The sequence below is a fragment of the Mustela putorius genome, unplaced genomic scaffold (genome assembly GCF_011764305.1).
Source record: "Mustela putorius furo isolate JIRA1106 unplaced genomic scaffold, ASM1176430v1.1 tig00000095_pilon_pilon_pilon, whole genome shotgun sequence".
Classification (NCBI taxonomy): Eukaryota; Metazoa; Chordata; class Mammalia; order Carnivora; family Mustelidae; genus Mustela; species Mustela putorius.
Genome location: NW_025421280.1, coordinates 21,807,597 through 21,826,433, shown reverse-complemented (window position 1 = coordinate 21,826,433; position 18,837 = coordinate 21,807,597). Strand labels below are relative to the sequence as shown.

The window sequence follows — 18,837 nt, the reverse complement described above, 5'->3', positions numbered from 1 at the left end:
TTGTTTGGGGATTTTTCGACTGGATATCTCCAGGTACTGGCTGCCCTGGATGTTGATCTATCTTTATTACTTAGATTTGGGGCATATTCAGGATTTGCAGTGGACACTTGAATAGCTCATTTCTTCTTTCCATTCCTTATGGATTCTCCTGCAACTATTAAGTAGCGCATTTATTGTGTCTGCCTGTGTGTCTGGTAGTGCTCATGTTGTCTAGGTCTGAGGTATTTATTTTAAAAATATATGGTAAAAGTCTTTTTTTTTTTTTTTTTCTTGGACCCAATTCTTGAGTAATGTGAATCCACAGCAATACAGGATATGTTGGGTTCCCCACATACTGGAGGAGTGCCAGCTCCGACATGTTTGTATTTATTCCTATCAAGTTTCCAAGCTCAGCAGATTTCTTGAAGTCAGAGAACATTGGATTGGGCACCTTGCCTAGGAAAATGCTCCCTGTGTCTCCTTCGAGTGCTTGGGTTGAGTGCTTGTCAGGCATCTCCTTAGATATTTTCAAGACAGTAGTGGAGCCCTGAGAAATAATGGAATGAAGGAGTAAATCGCTAAGCCAGACAGAGTACCTGGGTAATGACTGGCAGAGATCTATGTACAATAAAGCAGATGCCACCGGATAGAATTGGACATCCCTAGATTGAAAGGTTTATGAGGTCAAGGACTGTTTCTTTCCTTCTTTTCACCACCACCCCCACCCCATCACTGTCCAGGGGTTTAGAGCTATACCTGGCAACACATGTGCTGAATAAATACTTGTTAACTGGGTTAATAAATGTTGAATAGTTTCTGACTCCGTCGTCCTTCTTTATATACTCTTAGCAGTCTTTTTAGTCTCTGCATAATGTAGAAAGCTCTTGTCCTTCCAACCTGAGCCACCTCTTGACTTGCCAGATTTTGGTACTTCTATGAGGTTTCAACCCTATCATCTTTGATAGGAAATAGTAATATGCTGTTTCTGTTCTTACCAGAGGTAGCCACATCTTGTTTGTTATAGCTCCCGGATTCCTTCCTGATTCTTGTCCTCATACTCTGGGAAGTATTCAGATGAATAACTTGGAAAGTGCAAAGTAGGTTGTCAAGAGCCTTACATTTTATTTTGAATTTGAAGACATGGGAGAACTACCTGAATATAGCAAAATTAAAATGACACCTAGGGAAACTTCTTGTGGCAGTGTATAGTCTTGACTAGAGGGGAGAAGGGAGAAACTGCAGAGCAGAAGGCCCTAGGGTCTAGTGCAGTGGTTGAGATGTGACGAGATGATGGCTTGCACTAGGGGCAATTATATGGCAATTATATGATCACTTGGTTATTTTGAGAGCTTTAAGTAGATTAAAGGATGCCTTTTAATAACACTGGATGGTATGTCTTAGATCTGAGGGTGTTTAAAAGTATCCAAGGGTCAGGGCACCTGGGTGGCTCAGTGGGTTAAAGCCTCTGCCTCTGGCTCAGATCATGATCCCGGCCGGGGTTCTGGGATTGAGCCCCACATCGGGCTCTCTGCTCAGCCTCCTCCTCTCTCTCTCTGCCTGCCTCTCCGCCTACTTGTGATCTCTGTCTGTCAAATAAATAAAATCTTTAAAAAAAAAAATCCAGGGCTTAATAAGTCTGTTAGATTTTCAAGGCATACATACAGGTTAGATCAGGGAGAGTTTCTTGATGTTTGTGGGCTGTGCCTTTGTAGCACTTGGCAGCAACTCCAGCAGGGGCATCATTAGAGACCTCTTGGCTTTGTCTTCTCTCAAATTCCTGGAATACCTGAGATTTCTACCCTGTGTAGAGATCATTCCCTTATTCTCTATAGGTACCTGTTGCAATGGCAGCCATGATATAGCCCAGCAAACGCTGCTTTCTCAGTGGAATAATTTGACTTGAGCTTGTCTTTTTTTTTTTTCTTTTAAGATTTTATTTATTTACTTGACAGACAGAGATCACAAGTAGGCAGAGAGGCAGGCAGAGAGGAAGGGAAGCAGGCTCCCCGCTGAGCAGAGAGCCCAATGCGGGGCTTGATCCCAGGACCCTGGGATCATGACCTGAGCCGAAGGCAGAGGCTTTAACCCACTGAGCCACCCAGGCGCCCCTTGAGCTTGTGAAAAGCCACCCCTTATTTTTATTAGGACTGAAGTTTGTTAATTCCCTTATTCCCATGTGAGAATGAGTAGACGGAAAATGTTTAGGGTCCTAACCTTTTGTCCCAATGGACCTTTACTGACTCAAAGCTTCCATTCTTGGTGTTGTACCTACTGTCACAGTGTCATTGGGTCTTTTTTTTTTTTTTTTTTTTTTAATCTCTACACCCAGCTTGGGGCTTGAACCTCCTGATCCTCAGATCAAGAGTTGCATGCTCTTCCAGCTGCGCCAGCCAGGTGCCCTGGATCTGTAGCTTTTTGCCTAAGAAAAAAATAATGGTGGGTGGTTACTTCCCTGCAGTGGCAGTTGAACAGTGTGTGTTCAGAAGTCTGATGGCACTGTGTTCTATTCATCTGTTTAGGGTATTGTTTCTGCAGAAAGTATGTCAGCAGGGTTTTTTTTTAAAAATGTCTTAGCAAGGACATTGAAGCCAGAGAGGCTAATAGTGACGGCCTTCGAGAGAGCTGAGGTTCTTGGGTGGGAGGTAGCAAATGAAGAGCCTGTAGAAATAATCTCCAATGGTGAGGCCGGAAGAATAGCTGCCGGTTCTTTGGGAGATATCTGGGGAACACTCTGCAGCCTTTGTGGTGGGCTCAGCAGTGTGATCTGTGCAGCGTCTTGGGACTTTTGGGCCTTGTATTTTCTCTTGGCTATTCCTCCCACGTCCCAGCATGAGCTCTGTCGGCAAAAGAAATGAGAGAGAAAAGCTTTGATTATGTTACTCAGTAAACAAAGTAAAGAAGCTTTACATTTACCATGTTGATTTTAGAAATTCCCCTCTTCTTCCTTTACAGTGACTCGGTTTAGAGATCTAGACAATGAAGCATGTGTATATGTTGAATTTAGGGTCCATTTTTTCCAAAGAAATGAGTGTTGGGGAGCTGGGACAATAGTCATCTCAGGGGGCGCCTGGGTGGCTCAGTCAGTTGAGTATCCAACTCTTTGTTTCAGTTCAGGTTATGATCTCGAGGTTGCAAGATCAAGCCCCGCTCTGTGCTCAATGTAAAGTCTGCCTGTCCCTGTCTCTCAGTTCCTCCCCTCTGTTCTCTCTCTCTCTCTCAAATAAACAAATAATCTTTTTTTAAAAAGGTCATTTCAGAAAATGGAAGAGTGTTAAATAGTGTTGTAGTATTCAACGGTGTGAGTAGAAAATGGCCCTAAGGGTCTCAGTCGGTGGAGAGCCCTTTTATCTGGGACTAAAACCTCTGCCCTGCATACTCCACAACTATTTTAGGGCTATCTGAGAAAATTGTGAGGAAGGAACAAGCTGTGTCTTGTTTCTATATCTGTTCGACTTTATGAGTGCTTTGATTTCATTACGATGTGAAACCAACTGAGGGAAAAAAAAGTGAAATGGTGGTTATAGAAGCCTGAATTCTGAAGGGAATTCTGAGGATTATCACATCTTATGGCATGTTCAAATATGATCCTCTGCTTCCATTTGGAAATAAATTATTATTGGTCTTAATTAATTAATTAATTGGTCTTAATCTTAATTAGGCTGAGGTCCTTGTCAACATTAGATGAAATACTGCTTTAAAACATACAAAATTGGGGTACCTGGGTGGCACAGTTGGTTAAGTGACCGACTCTTGATTTCAGCTCAGGTCTGATCTCAGGGTCATGAGATTGAGCCCCATTTTGGGCTCTGCGCTCAGGACCAAGTCTGCTTCAGATTTTCTCTCCCTCGACCCCTCCTGTTCATGCTCTCTCTCTCTTTCAAATAAATAAATCCCTAAATCTTAAAAAAAAAAAAATACAGAATTATAACAATGTTTCAAAAATGTTTGCATTTTAGTGGTTCACATTTATTCGGTTATTCTAAGTACTATAGCTGGATCTTGTAATTTTTTTAAAACTCTTTATTTAGATTCAATTTAGTTAACATATACTGTATTATGAGTTTCAGGGGAATCTTGTAATTATTTCTTCATAGTAAGATGTTTGTGGTGAAGGAGTTTGGTGAGTGCCCCATCTACCTGGCCTCAGTCTCTGATAGAACCTCACCTTCTCACAGGGAGAGAAAAGACTTGCCTCAGTTTTGATTATTTACTTATTTGCTTACTCATTTTGCCTCTTTTTGACCCAAATGACTCCTATAGCGGGAGAGTTTTGTGGAGACCCTAGTAGACAAGTCTGGGAGCTGTTGATGAAATTATCTCAAAGACTGCAAGTTTTCTTTCATAATGACAAGAGGCGTTTGGTAGAAGAACTGAGATCTTATTTTAAAATACACCACAGACTAGCAGGGAGTGGTGCTGGAGGGGGTGGAATATATTCTCAGCACCAGATACCTTTGAAACAATCAAGCTCTGTATGTTGGGGCCTGGTCTAGCGTGTATTGTGTTCCTAGAGCAGGGTTCATCTGGCGACTCTGTCTCTAGCTAGCTCTGAGCCTGGTGGGTTAAGCTGAGTGAAATACAGGCCAGCCATGCTGCTTCAGAGAGCACAAATAAGACTTTAGCAAAGTGCTCTTTGTGTCCTCTTAGGAAGTGACAGACAAACTGGTCAGGTAGTAAAAAGATTTTATTTATTTATTACAGAGAGAGAGACCACGAGCCAGGGAGACAGAGGGAGGAGGAGAAGCGCTGGCTCCCCCTGAGCAGGGAGCCTGACATGGGGCTTGATCCCAGGATCATGACCTGAGCTGAAGACAAATGCTTAACCAACAGACAGACACCCAGATGCCCCATGAAAAATATTGCTAAGGAGCATTTCAGAAAAAAATGATTGTGCTTTCATCTAGATAAGGAAAGGTATCAAGATGAAGTATTAGCTGAGAGTGCGATATCTCCTTGCCCCTCAACTTTAAACTGGACCCTGAAGTGAGATTCTGTTTCTAGTGGAGCTCCCATTATGGTCTCATCTCCTTGCTGCTCAGAGAGTGACTTAGATCCTGTTCTGTGAAAAGTCAGTCTATGGCTCTTGGATAGCACAGTCGGTTAAGTGTCCAGCTCTTGGTTTCTGTTCAGGTTGTGATCTCAGGGTCGTGAGATTGAGCCCTGTATCAGCTCCGCACTCAACATGGAGTCTGCTGAAGACCTCTCTCTCTCTCAAATAAATAAAAAAATTTTTTAAAGATTTTATTTATTTGTCAGAGAGAGAGAGCTAGCGAGAGCAGAAACACAAGCAGGAGGAATAGGAGAGGAAAAGGAGGCTTCCCGCTGAGCAGGGAGCCCGTCATGGGGCTTGATCCCAGGACCCTGAGATATGACCTGAGCCAAACACCCAACAACTGAGCCACCCAGGCATCCTTCAAATAAATAAATCTTCAAAAAAGAAAAAAAGAAAGAGAAGGGAAAAAAAGCCAGTCTAACAGAGGGTATAGAGCTCACTGAACAGAGCTACTACAGAGTTGTCACAGAGCATTCTGTGTGCTTCCCTTAGGATTTCTTCCTCTATACTTCCTCCTTCCTTCCTCTCCTCCTTTGCTCTTTCTGCTTCATTTTAGTTTTGGCCTTTGGAAACACTGAGTTTTCCAAGATGTTTGAACTATAACATATCCTTGCACCCGAAAGAATGAACCTGGCTGCTTTGCAAAAGATTTCTATAAAAACTACCCTTTTGGGGCACCTGGGTGGCTCAGTGGGTTAAGCCACTGCCTTTGGCTCAGGTCATGATCTCAGGGTCCTGGGATCGAGTCCCGCATCGGGCTCTCTGCTCAGCAGGGAGCCTGCTTCCCTCTCTCTCTCTGCCTGCCTCTCCATCTACTTGTGATTTCTCTCTGTCAAATAAATAAATAAAATCTTTAAAAAAAAAAAAACTACCCTTTTACACTAAGAGGTTCGACATACATCTGTTTTAAACCTGTTATTTGGTTCCTCTTGCTTTACTCTTTCTGCAAGTCCATTTGATTGCTGGGTTGTTGAAACTGCTGGTAGCAGCTGCTTACTGACAGCTCTCTTTGTCTTAGGCACTTGCCTTAGAGTAATTGTAGTGCTTGGAAAACACAAAGACCACTTGAGCAGACCAGTTTGGGGGATTGGCAACGCTATCCGCTATCCGGGAGCAGGGTCTTTATGTTAGTCTCTCTAAGAAAATCCCTATGGGGCCATTGCCTGCGAATTTCTTTAGACTTTATGCATCTTTTGATCAGAAGCCACCTCTTCGGTGTGGCAGCTATTATGAGTTGGCTGACTCCCTGGAGGCGTAGAAGGAAGAGCAAGCAGTATGGCAAAAAGAAAACCTGACTTTTGGTTTGGTATGTGTTGCTCAGGAGCTCTGTGATCTCGTGCAGGCAGTTCCATGTATCCCAGCCATACTTCCCATGTGCAGGTTAGGTTTCATATATGCCGTGCTTGTGAGGATTGAGCCAAGTGACATTTGTGAAGAATGTCTTTGTAAACTGTAACTGCCTTGTGAATAAAGATTACTATCTCTAATAAACAGTACCAGTTCTCAGCCACCAGTAGCCTGACTCTCCCATCCTATGTTTGGAAGAAGCACAAATCTGTGAGGAGGGATTGCTGAATATTTCAGCGTGAGTTGTATTCACGAGACTCATGTACCTTCTCCCTGCTTTTTGATCCTATCTGTCTCTCTCCATGCTTCAATGGGATGACCTGTTCTGTCGCACAGCAACCATGCTCTCGGTACAAAATGTGATTGTGACCGTGCTTGTGTTGGGAGATCATCAACAAACATGCCAAGCTGCTGGCCAGGAATGTTCTTCCCTTCCTATTTGCTCTTGTACCTCCCCAGTACCTTTAGAAAGGATTCTTGGGGTTTGGTTATGAGCCAGTTGGACCATATGATTCTCTGACCCAAGTCCTTATCACAGTCACAAAATGAAGTAATCAAGTCTCCAGGAGCAGCAGCTGGAAAGGGAAATGGAAGTGTGGATGTTGAGTTCAGCTGCCCTCAGACCCAGAGTGTGCTCCTCTCTAGTGTCCCTGAGGTGGAGGATAAGGACTTCACTGGCTTTACTCTCCAGGAATGCAGTTACCTCTAGCTTTCTGCAGCTTTACATGAAGACCCCTGGGGATATAGTTAGGAATAACTATATGTAACTTTGTCAAGTGAGGACTTTGGGCCTGGGAGATAAATTTTAGCAGGTATTGATCTAATTTATGCCTATCTAACACTTTTTTTTTTTTTTTTAAGATTTCATTTATTTATTTGACAGAGATCACAAGTAGGCAGAAAGGCAAGCAGGGGTGGGGGAAGCAGGCTCCCCACCAAGCAGAGAGCCAATGCGGGGCTCGATCCCAGGACCCTGGGATCATGACCTGAGCCAAAGGCAGAGGCTTTAACCCACTGAGCCACCCAGGCTCCCCTCTATCTAACATTATTGAGAAAGAAGTTGTCTCTGGTTTTATTTTCAAATATCTGATGCCTCTTTAGAAGCCAGACCTGGTTAATTAGACTTGTGGTCTTTGTGGTACCTTTGCTTTAGTAGCTTAACAATCCAGTAATTCAAATGATGAATAAAAATCCTGATGTGTGAAGATGGTAGATAATAGACAGTTACAAGTGGACAACTAAAAATGATGAAACCATTCATTAATGATTTATTAATTTATTATTTATTAATATTTATCCAGCTCATTTATTAATCCAACTCTCCACAGTTTGCTTCCCTAGGAGACACTGGCAGATCTTTACCCTATGAAATCTGAAGAAAGGGCCTGGCCAGGATAGGGAGAGTCACAGTGTATGTAACCCGTACTGGGTATATGTGAGCAGCTTAGGTGTTAGAGCAGCTGGGGAAGCAAATCATAGGTAAACCTGATTGCTGTCACTCAGGTGATTTCTCTGTTTATTCTTACTAAAACAATTGGCTGTTCTTTTTTTTTTTTTTTTTAAAGATTTTATTTATTTAGTTGACAGAGATAACAAGTAGGCAGAGAGAGGAGGAAGCAGGCTCAGTGCGGAGGGGAGAGCCCGATGCGGGGCTCGAGCCCAGGACCCTGGGATCATGACCTGAGCAGAAGGCAGAGGCTTTAACCCACTGAGCCACCCAGGCGCCTCCAATTGGCTGTTCTTAACGGTGATGTTGAAAGCATTTCATATTCTCTAGCAGTGGTTTCCTGGCAGCCTTGTGTCTAGCCCTGTGCAGATTGAAAAGAAAAGAAAGCCATCCTAGTGGTAGGGGACTCTGAGGGATTGGAAATCATTGCCTTTGTGACTCCTGAGGGGAAAGCAATCTTCTCAACGTTGGTATGTTAATGAGTGCTCCTGGCAGGAGTTTTCTACCCTGGACAGAAGTCATCCATGGTTCCTGGAGCGGCATATTTGTTACCCTAGAAGTATAAAGACTCCTTGCCTTAGGAATTCCTGAGTATACTGACACCTCCAAGTGGTGAAATAAAAATATGCGAATGATTGTGTTCACAGTAGTGCCTTGTGTCAGTGGCACTGTTCACTCTTCAAACGGCAGCCCACATATTTTGTGGCCAGGGTATACAGATGCACGCTATGACAGCAGTACCTCCCTCCAGAGCCACTCTGTGCTGAGCACTCCAGTCTTCCAGGGATCGTTGCATCCATTCAGTCTTTTGTTCCTTCCACAAGTACTTATTAAGTTCCTTTTCTGTACCAAGTATTGTACTTGCACCTGACGACAAAAGGTCAGAAAGATTTAGCCTGGACACTAAGATCTGGCCCAGCATTTGACAACTAAGTGCTAACATAAAGACACAGGTTCTGACCTGCAGTGACCAATTCCTGTGAAAGCTTAGTCTTTTAGTAGATTGAAATAGTTGTGAAAAATTACCTGACAGGCAAGTGAGGCGAAATGAGTGGCTTTTGATCTGTCTAGTCTCACCTGCTGATTGATGCTAGTCCTTTTTTTATTTTAGCACTTAGAAGTCAAAATACATTTATTGAGCCCTCACTATATTTCATGCTAAGCTCTTTACATGTATTAACTTAATCTTCATAACCACCTTATGAAACAGGTACTGTTATCCCTACTTTACAAATGAGGAAACTGAAGCACATAGAAGTTAATAAGGTCCTTGTTGGAGGTCATGAGGTGGAGGCAAGATTCAAACTTAGGGAACCTGACCCAGAGTCCATGTTCTTAAATGATGTGATATACTGCCTCTAGGTAGAAGGGTACCATCTTTACCAACCTCCTGTATGGGAGAGCTTGGCAGAGTGATAGTCCCCTGACCTCCCTGCCTGCAGAGTTCTTCTCTTTCCTGGATGGGTTTCCAAGAGCAGATTGCTTGTCCTTAATACAGAGTGGGAGGTGATGAATGCCGTAGGAGGTCCCTTATCTACAGCCCACATGTGAATCTGGTTCTGCCTTTCACCATCTGGGTGACCTTGGCTCCAAGCATGTTTCCTCATCTGTGAAGTGGAGATGATGATACTATTTTATGGGATCATCAAGGGATTAAATAAGATCACATACTTAACCATTTCTGGCTCTGAGTAAGCGCTTAATAAATGATAGCAGATTTTTATTATCATCATCTTCTAGCCTGAGAACAAGCCACGAAACAATTTCTCAGAGACCAGAATCTAGGACCTAGGTAGGTGGGCAGATTTCCTTTGGTTTTGACAAGACAATAATTTTATTCTATGTATTTTTCTTGACTCTTTTGGTGTGAAAAGCAGAGAGGTAAAGCATTATTTGACAGATGTATGGATTCAAGCAAGAAACTGAGGTCCAATTGCAAAGAAATGCCTTGTAGAACTCAGAGCCCTGTCTGAGGAGACACAGAGGACCCTAGAGGGCGGAGAATGAACACAGCGCAGGGGCTAGTTCCAGAGTCGCATCCTCGGTTAGTTCACTTACCAGTGTGGGTGAGGGTCTCTTGTCAGTAGGCAGAGATTTTTTTTCCTCTGCTCTAACACAGATCTGCTGGCTAGTGTTTAATAACCTTACTTTTTCTTGATGTGAAATAGAATTTGTGACTTTTCCAAAATGCAGAGGCAAAGGAGCTCTGTAACCGCAAGTTTATTGAGCCTTTTTCCCCCACCTGTTCCTGTGCCAGACTTCCCCAAAGTGCTTATTTGCCAATGGTCGCTCCTCAGATCTCATGGCTAGCTCACTCTGTAGGCTCCACGCCAGAGTGATGCTGCTGCCGCCGCCGCCAGCACCTCCGCTGCCACCATTGGCCACTCAGGTTCCTGCCACAAGGATGGGACCTGCTGTGAAGCTTCACCTTCTTCCTTTCTGCCTGTCATCGGGGTTGTACCTCTTTTTCCTGGGGCTTTTGCCATGCAGCCAGTGTTCTAAAGAAAGTTTTCAGGCACCACAGTTAAGAGCCCTACCTACCTCTCCAAGGAGATTTGAGTTAGCCATGGACAAGAAGATGATTGAGAGGGCTCCTGTGCCTCTGTGCTGCAGAAGGAAGAGTTTGCCTCTGATAGTGTGCTAGCTCCGAGTCAGGTGGGGGGCTTGCTGGGACTCGTGAGAGTGCGCTGCGTGACCTTTGGAGAAGTAGACTCGGCCTAACCTGCCCAAGGACAGCGCCCTGACCCACAAGAGCCAAGGCTGAAGACCGATCTCACCTTCTCCCACACCCTTTCCCTAAGCTTGAGCTTGCTCTGCCACACTGCCCCAAGTCTGTGGCTTCAAACAGCCATTTCCTTTTGTCAATAAATAGGTTCACTCTTTGTAAAATGTTTCAGCTTGGGGACTGGAAAGGCTCTCTGTGCCTTCCTGTCTCTCTTTTTCTCTGAGAGTTGATGTTGATGGCTTCTGTCTTTGTCTTCACAGGGGACTCTAATGATCCATGACAAAGAGGTCACCCTTGAGTACATACCAGGCCCAGATTTTTGGTACTGCAAACGGGTAAGTGCCAAGAATTCCGTTCCTTAGAGGTAAGGATCCAGCCTCACAGCTCCTCTGTGTCTCCAGGAGTGCCCCCTGGTCGTATGCATTGCAAGGGCAAAGCTCTTCTACCTTAGTTTGCTTCAGATAAACCAAGGGTCAGGGCAAGGCCAGCCACCGTTCATGCTTCCCAGCTGCTGCCTGTGGCCATAGAGGGTTCTGGGCCTATTGGAGGCATTTTCTCAAGGGACACACACCAGGCTTTTTAATTGATTATGAATTGCATTGACTTACAGCCTCTTCCTGGTGATGCTTCCTGAGGGTGGTTATAGGGAATTAGTATTGGGAGAGGTTGGATCTATGAGAGGTACACACTTTTTGGATATTATAGGTTTCCAAGGATATAGAACTTCATGGCATTTTACCTCTCTTAAAGTCTAATAGTCAGGCGCCTGGGTGGCTCAGTGGTTGAGTGACTGCCTTCGGCTCAGGTCATGATCCCGGACTTCCAGGATCGAGTCCCACATCGGGCTCCTGTCCCCCTGGGGAGTCTGCTTCTCCACTCTGACCTTCTTCTCTCTCATGCTCTCTCTCACTCATTCTCTCTCAAATAAATAAATAAAATCTTTTTTAAAAAAAAGTCTAATAGTCTTCTAGAATGGCATATTTAAAGATTTTAGGATATACTCTTCAGATTTTATTTATCTGAGAGAGAGAGCATGAGGTGGGGGGCGGAGGGTTGCCGAGGGAAAAGCAGACTCACCGCGGACCAGGGAGCACAATACAGGGGTCAGTACCAGGACCCTGGGATCATGACCCAAGCTAAAGGCAGATGCTTAACTGAGCCACCCAGGTGCCCCTAGGCTATACTCTTACTGGAAGTCCAGCTGGCTTGCAAATGAGCATGAAAATAAAATTTGTCATTTTTTATTGCTGCTACTTAGTTTCAGAAATAATTATGAAAAATTTATAAAATTTCTGAACCATGATTTATTAAAAGTTCATTATAGAACTTGATAAAACTCAGTAAAAACTTCAGCTTGACATTTTATTAGTCTCAGTGAAATATCATTTATATAGCTGTGGTTGTCATTAGTCAAAGCACTCATATATCATGGTGTCATTTTAGGAAAACGTTTAACTTTTTAGGGCGCCTGGGTGACTCAGCTGGTTAAGCATCTGCCCTTGGCTCAGGTCATGATCCCGAGGTCCTGGGATCGAGCCCCACATCAGGCTCCCTACTCGGTGGGGAGCCTGCTTCTCCCCCTCCTCTCTCTCTTGTCTCTCATGAATAAATAAATAAAATCCTTTAAAAAAAATTTAAAAATTGTGTTAAAATACACATAACATTAAATTTATCATTTTAACAATTTTAAAACACATAATTCACTGGCATTAAGTACATTCACAGTGTGGTACAACCACCATCATGTCTAGTTCTAGAACTTTTCATCACTTCAAAAGAAAACCCGTATCTATTGAATAGTCACTCCTTAGTCTCCTTTCCCTCATTTCCTAATAAACCACTAATCTTTCTATCTCCATGGATTTGCCTGTTTTAGACATTTCATGTAAGCGGAGTCATAGAACATTTGACCTTTTGTGTCTGCCGTTGTTCAGTAAGCATGTAGTCAGGGTTTGTCCATGTTGTAGTGTGTATCAGTATGTCACTCATTTTTATGGATGAATAATAATATATGGCTATACCACATTTTGTTTATCCATTCGTCATTTTATGGACATTTGGGTTGTTTCCACCTCTTGTCTGTTATGAATAAGACTGCTGTGACCATTCATGTAACAAGTTTTTGCCTGAACACACATTGTCAAATCATATGGTACTTTTATGTTTTAACTCTTTGAGGAATCACCAGGCTATTTTCCAGAGACAGCAGCTGCACCATTTTACATTCCCACCAGCAACATATGAGAGTTCAATTTTATGCATGCCCTTGCCAACATTTGTAATTTCAACCCTTTTTTAAAATTTCTTTTATTTTTAAGTAATCTTTACATCCATTGTGGGGCTCAAATTCACAGCCCCAACATCGGGGTGACACACTTTACCAACTGAGCCAGCCAGGCACCCCAGCCCCTTTTTTGGTAATAGCTATCCTAAGTGGGTATAAAATAGTATCTCATGATTTTAATTTGCATTTCCATAGTAACTAATGATGTTGAGCATCTTTTTTTGTATTTATTGCCACTTTTGTATCTTCTTTGGAGAAATGTTTATTCAAGTACTTTGCCCGTTTTTAATTGGGTCATTTGTCTTTTTGTCGTTAAGTTGTAAGAGTTCTTTATACTGGATTCTGGATATAAATCCCTAATCAGATATGTGATTTGCATTTATTTTTTCCCATTCTGTATGTTGTCTTTTACCTTCTTACAATGTTTTTTGCACAAAAATTAATTTTGATAAAGTCCGATTCAGCTGTTGTTTTCTTTTGTTGCTTATACCTTTGGTGTCAGGAAACAATTGCCAAATCCGTGGTGATGAAGATTTACCCCTGTGTTTTCTTCTAAGAATTTTATAGTTTGGGCTTTTATATTTAAAGCTTTTATCTGTTCTGAGTTAATTTTTGTTCATGCTATGAGCTAAAGGGCAGCTTCATTCTTCAGCGTGTGTGTATCCTCTTGTCCCAGAATCATTTGCTGAATTAACTATTCTTTTCCCATTGAATAGTCTTGCTCCCTTGTTGGAAAGCAGTTGACCAGAGATCTGTAGGTTTTTTTCTGTAGACACTCAGTTTTATTCTGTCGTTGTATATTTTTATCCTTACATTAGTACCATGCTGTTTTGATTATTTTAGCTCTGTCATAAATTTTGAAATTGGTAAGTATGTCTTTCACCTTTGTTCTTTTTTAAAGTTCTTTTGGCTATTGAGTGTCTTTTACAATTCCATATAAATTTGAGGGTTAGCTTTTCCATTTCTACATAAAGACCATTAGGATTTTTATAACATTTAGTATTTTAATAGTGATTGCCTCTACAGTTTGAGATTATGGGTGATTTCCCCCCTCTTATACTTTCTGTATGAGCTATAAGCACATGTATTGTTTCTTTTATAATCAGGGATGGAGGGAGCCAGGATTAAAGAGACAATTTTGAACTCAGTTTTTTTTTTTAAGGTTAATTTACTTATTTTCAAGAGAGAGTGAGCAAGAGAGTGAGCATATGAGCAGGGAAAGGGGCAGAGAGAGAGGGGTACCTCAGAGATCATGATCTGAGCTGAAACCACGAGTTGAATGCTCAACCAGCTGAGCCACCCCTGTGCCCCAAACTCTGCTTTCTGTTACCTGGCAGAGAGCAAATTTTGATATCTGATGTAAAAATTACATAGCTATTGCTAAAACTGTTGCTTGAAAGAACAGAATGGCTTAGTTACATTGTCCCCTAAGATGACAAGCCACTTGCTTAGCTGTCTCAGGGGTACTTGTAATTTCTGCACTTTTTTGGAAGGAGTGCACCAGCCCTGCATATGTGACCTTTGACCTGATGTAGAAGCTGCCAAAATATAATATTTATGGCAGTATTATATGTAATGTCCTGGAAGTGGAAACAACAAAAAAATCCATCAACTGATGAATGGATAGACCAACAACATGCAGTACAGCACTACAGTGATGTTATTTGGCAGTTAAAAGGAATGAATGAGGGGCACCTGGGTGGCTCAGTGGGTTAAAGCCTCTGCCTTCGGCTCAGGTCATGATCCCGGGGTCCTGGGATCGAGCCCCGCATCGGGCTCTCTGCTCAGCAGAGAGCCTGCTTCCTCCTCTCTCTCTGCCTGCCTCTCCACGTACTTGTGATCTCTGCCTGTCAAATAAATAAATAAAATCTTTTAAAAAAAAAAAGGAATGAATGAGGCTCCTGAGTGGCACAGTCAGTTGAGCCTCCGACTCTTGTTTTGGCTCAGGTAGATGATCTCTGTCTTGTGAGATCAAGCCCTGCATCAGGCTCCTTGCTAAGGGCAGAATTTGCTTAAGATTCTCTCTCCCTCTGGCCCTCCTGCTTGTGTGCACACGCACATACCCTCTCTTTCCTCTCTCTCTCAAATAAATAAATCTTTAAAATAAATAAAAGGATGAAGTGCTGCAACATGCAAAAACATGGATAAACTTTGAAAATACTATGCCAGACACAAAGCACCTTATATTGCACTATTCCATGGGACTGGTGGTGAAAGTGCAAAATGACTCCACGAGGTTCATTGTTAAGTCAATGAAAGTCTTCTAAGGGTCCCTGGGTGGCTCTGTGGGTTAAGCCTCTGCCTTCAGCTCAGGTCATGATCCCAGGATCATGGGATCAAGCCCCGCATCAGGCTGTCTGCGCAGCAGGGAGCCTGCTTCCACCTCTCTATCTACCTGACTCTGCCTATTTGTGTGCTCTGTCAAATAAACTCTTTAAAAAAAAAAAAGAAAAGAAAAGAAATATTCTAAAGGTAGATTGTGGTGATGGTTGCACTCTGTGTATACTGGAAATCATGGGGGTGCTTGGGTGGCTTAGCTGGTTAAGTATCTGACTCTTGGTTTCAGGTCAGGTCATGATTTCGGGGGTCATGAGATAGAGCCCTGCATCGGGCTCCACTTTCAGCATAGGAATCTGCTTGAGTTTCTCTGTTTCCCTCTACTCCTCCGCCCCTTCCCCCCTCAAATAAATAAATTAATTAAAAAAAAAGAAAGAAAGAAAGAAAGAAAGGTTAAGCCCCTGCCTTCAGCTCAGGTCATGATCTCAGGGTCCTGGGATCGACGCCTGCTGAGCAGAGAGCCTGCTTCCCCCTCTCTTTCTGCCTCCTGCCTACTTGTGATCTCTCTCTCTCTCTCTCTGTCAAATAAATAAGTAAATAAATCTTAAAAAAAAAAAAAAAGAAACAGGTGAACATTATGGTACTTAAACCAAGGTTAGGATCCTGACTTCACCATTTACAACTCTTTTGTAGTAACAAGCAACTTCCAAATCCCAGAGACTTAAGTCCATTTAAATGGACAGACATATACTTCATGGGTCATTGCTTCTGTTTTGCTCTATGACCTCTCATTCTGGGACCCACCTAGAAGGAGCAGTCCCAATGTGGCACTGCTATTCCCCTGCCTAAGAGAGAGAGAGCTCATGCTCCCAGCCAATGGCTCTTAGAGCTTTTGCCAGGCCATGTTCACTCACACTCTGTTGGCCAAAGTGAGACACGGCCAGAGTTGCCCATGGAGCGAGAAGTGCATTCACCCTGCAGGGAGGCATCACAGTTGCTGGACAGTGGGCAGGGCTGTGCCTATGATTCTGCCACTCACCGAGAAGGGACCAAGGAGATAGTCGATTATGACCTTACTCGAGTACTCTCTCCAGGCCTCAGTTTCATCTTCTACAAAATGAGGAGATAATAGTTGTCTGAATCACTTCAGGTGATGGTTTGTGGAACAGGCCTGGTACCTAGTGTGTGCTCTTTACTCATTAGCTTCTGAACTGTGGTGGTCATTGTTCTCCTCCATCTCGCATGCCCTCCTACTCCCCCTACAAGGTCCTACTCAATAGCAGCCTTATCTTCACAGTTCCTGTTCCTTGGTTTCCTGCCAGCCAGCGTTCTGTCCTCTACTACTTGGAAGCTCACTGGCAAATGTTTAGCATCTTTGGAATTGGGTAGTGTGCTTTTACCTTTTTATTCTTAGTTTCAGACAGGAAAAACTACATTCACATTGCAAAGTGCCTCTTCCCTTGTTTGAGTGAATGAATGTTCCTTTTCCGTTTAACATCCTCAGAAGAGCTGCCAGAGGCACTACTTACGTATCTTCCTCTTCTTTCCTTGCTCCTTATTTATTTGTTTGTTTAAAAATTTTAATTACTGGGACGCCTGGGTGGCTCAGTTGGTTGGACGGCTGCCTTTGGCTCAGGTCGTGATCCCGGAGTCCCAGGATCGAGTCCCGCATCGGGCTCCCAGCTCCATGGGGAGTCTGCTTCTCCCTCTGACCTTCTCCTCGCTCATGCTCTCTCTCACTGTATCTCTCTCAAATAAATAAATAAATAAAATCTTTTTAAAAAATTTTTAATTACTTAACAGAGAGAGAACACAAGCAGGACGAGTGGCAGGGAGAGGGAGATGCAGGCTCCCTGCTGAACAAGGAGCCTGATATGAAATTCCGTCCCAGGACTGTGGAATCATGACCTGAGCCAAAGGCAGATGCTTAACAGATTGAGCCACCCAGGTGCCCCTCCTCACCCCTTTTTAAATCAGTGTTTGAGAAAGGAGCGTTGCAGTTGAATTACCAGCTCCAGCTTAGCCTGAATGGGGCTGAAGTTCAGGACCAAATGTTGGATGCAACTGTGAGGGGCAGTGGCTTTGGGGCAGTAGTATTGTATAAACCATTTAACAGTCCAGTTTTCTTTTTTTTTTTTTTTAAATTTAAAAGATTTTATTTATTTATTGATAGGCAGAGATCACAAGTAGGCAGAAAGGCAGGCAGAGAGAGAGGAGGAAGCAGGCTCCTCGCTGAGCAGAGAGCCCGATGTGGGGCTCGATCCCAGAACCCTGGGATCATGATCTGAGCCGAAGGCAGAGGCTTTAACCCACTGAGCCACCCAGGTGCCCCAACAGTCCAGTTTTCTTAGTTAAATTTATTTCCTGTAGAAATCCGTGTCCTCAGCAAAGGCATTTGGGATTGCTCTAGTATCCACGTGCCCTGTTAGAAGGCAGCTGTCGAACAGCAGCTCACCTCATTCTGTCTGCCAGCTGTGAGGAGTGGGGAGACATCAGATTTGTTAGGCTTTATGGTGATCTGAAATATGGCTTATTTCTTTCACGTTTGGCAGGTGATGTTGTGTTGGATAAACACAAGATTTTTTTTAATGTTTTTGGTCAAATTGAAGTCTTTCCCTTTCCCATGCAGTGTAAGGCCAGCGTAGCTGGACACCGATCTTCATGTTCACTCTGCAAGTGCTCAAGAGAAGGTGAGTGATGGTAGAGGTGGTAGTGGTAGTTTTGTGTATTGATCAAAACAAAGCTCATGCTCTCTTTGGCTTTTAAGAGTGGTCATCCCTAAATACAAGTTGATCTATAAAGCTCTTGGAAGTGCGATGCGATCTCTAACTTCGTGTTACCTGTTAGTGAATGATATTGGATCTCAGTTCCACCAGGGGAAGGAGATGATGGGTTGCCAGATCCTCACATTGAGGGAACTAAATGGGCAGCTGACCAGAGGTCAGAAGAAGTGTTATTTAGAATACATTTAAGGATGTGAGGTTGAAAAAGAATCTCCATGGCATTCAGCCATGTGACCCTTATCCCCTACTGCTTTGTAGTTACTGAGAATCATCTGCTATCAGGATCGTTTTCTTATTTACGCTCTATATAAACATTTCAGGATCTTCAACAGAAAAATATTTGTAAAGTAACAGTAAAAAATGAACAAGAGAAAATAATCAGATTTATATGTTGTTTGTATTTTTAATTTTATTTATTTTTAAGATTTTATTTATTATGTCAGAGAGAGTACAAGCAGGGGGGACAGCAAGCAGAGGGTGAAGCGGGCTTACCACTGAGCAAGAAGCCTGATGTGGGACTTGATCCTAGCACCCTGGGATCATGAGCTGAGCCGAAGGCAGATGCTCAACCAACTGAGCCACCCAGGCATCCTGGGTATATGTTGTTTTTATAAAGGAATAAACCTACCAGCTTCTCAGTCACTTAACTTTAAGTCAGTTTCTCCAGAGAACCTTTAGATAGGCAACCTTAAAGAGTCTGTCAAAGGCATCTGTAACAACAGTCCTATAGCAATGACTTTTTTTTTGAAGATTACTAATTTACATATTGACAGATAGAGCAAGTGCATAAGCAGGGGGAACAGCAGAGAGAGAGGGAGAAGCAGGCTCCCTGCTCAGCAGGGAGCCCAAGCCCAGGACTCTGGGATCATGGCCTAAGCCAAGGCAGATGCCCAACCAGCTGAGCCACCTAAGCCACCCAGGTGCCCCAGCAATGACTGTCAT

General features: G+C 43.2%; 1 protein-coding gene across 8 annotated transcripts in view; it reads left to right on the top strand.

Moving 5' to 3' along the window:
• The window catches only part of RBM6 (RNA binding motif protein 6), a 106,069-nt gene that overhangs the window by 72,385 nt on the left and 14,847 nt on the right, over positions 1-18,837 (top strand). For 7 of the 8 annotated variants that reach the window (XM_045079635.1, XM_004760605.3, XM_013060545.2 and 4 more), the window contains 2 exons: positions 10,812-10,886; positions 17,742-17,802. In XM_045079635.1, coding sequence (XP_044935570.1) covers positions 10,812-10,886; positions 17,742-17,802 — 136 coding nt within the window. Of the gene's footprint in view, positions 1-9,743; positions 9,871-10,811; positions 10,887-17,741; positions 17,803-18,837 lie in introns of those variants that run through there. The other variant, XM_004760607.3, reaches the window with a different exon arrangement.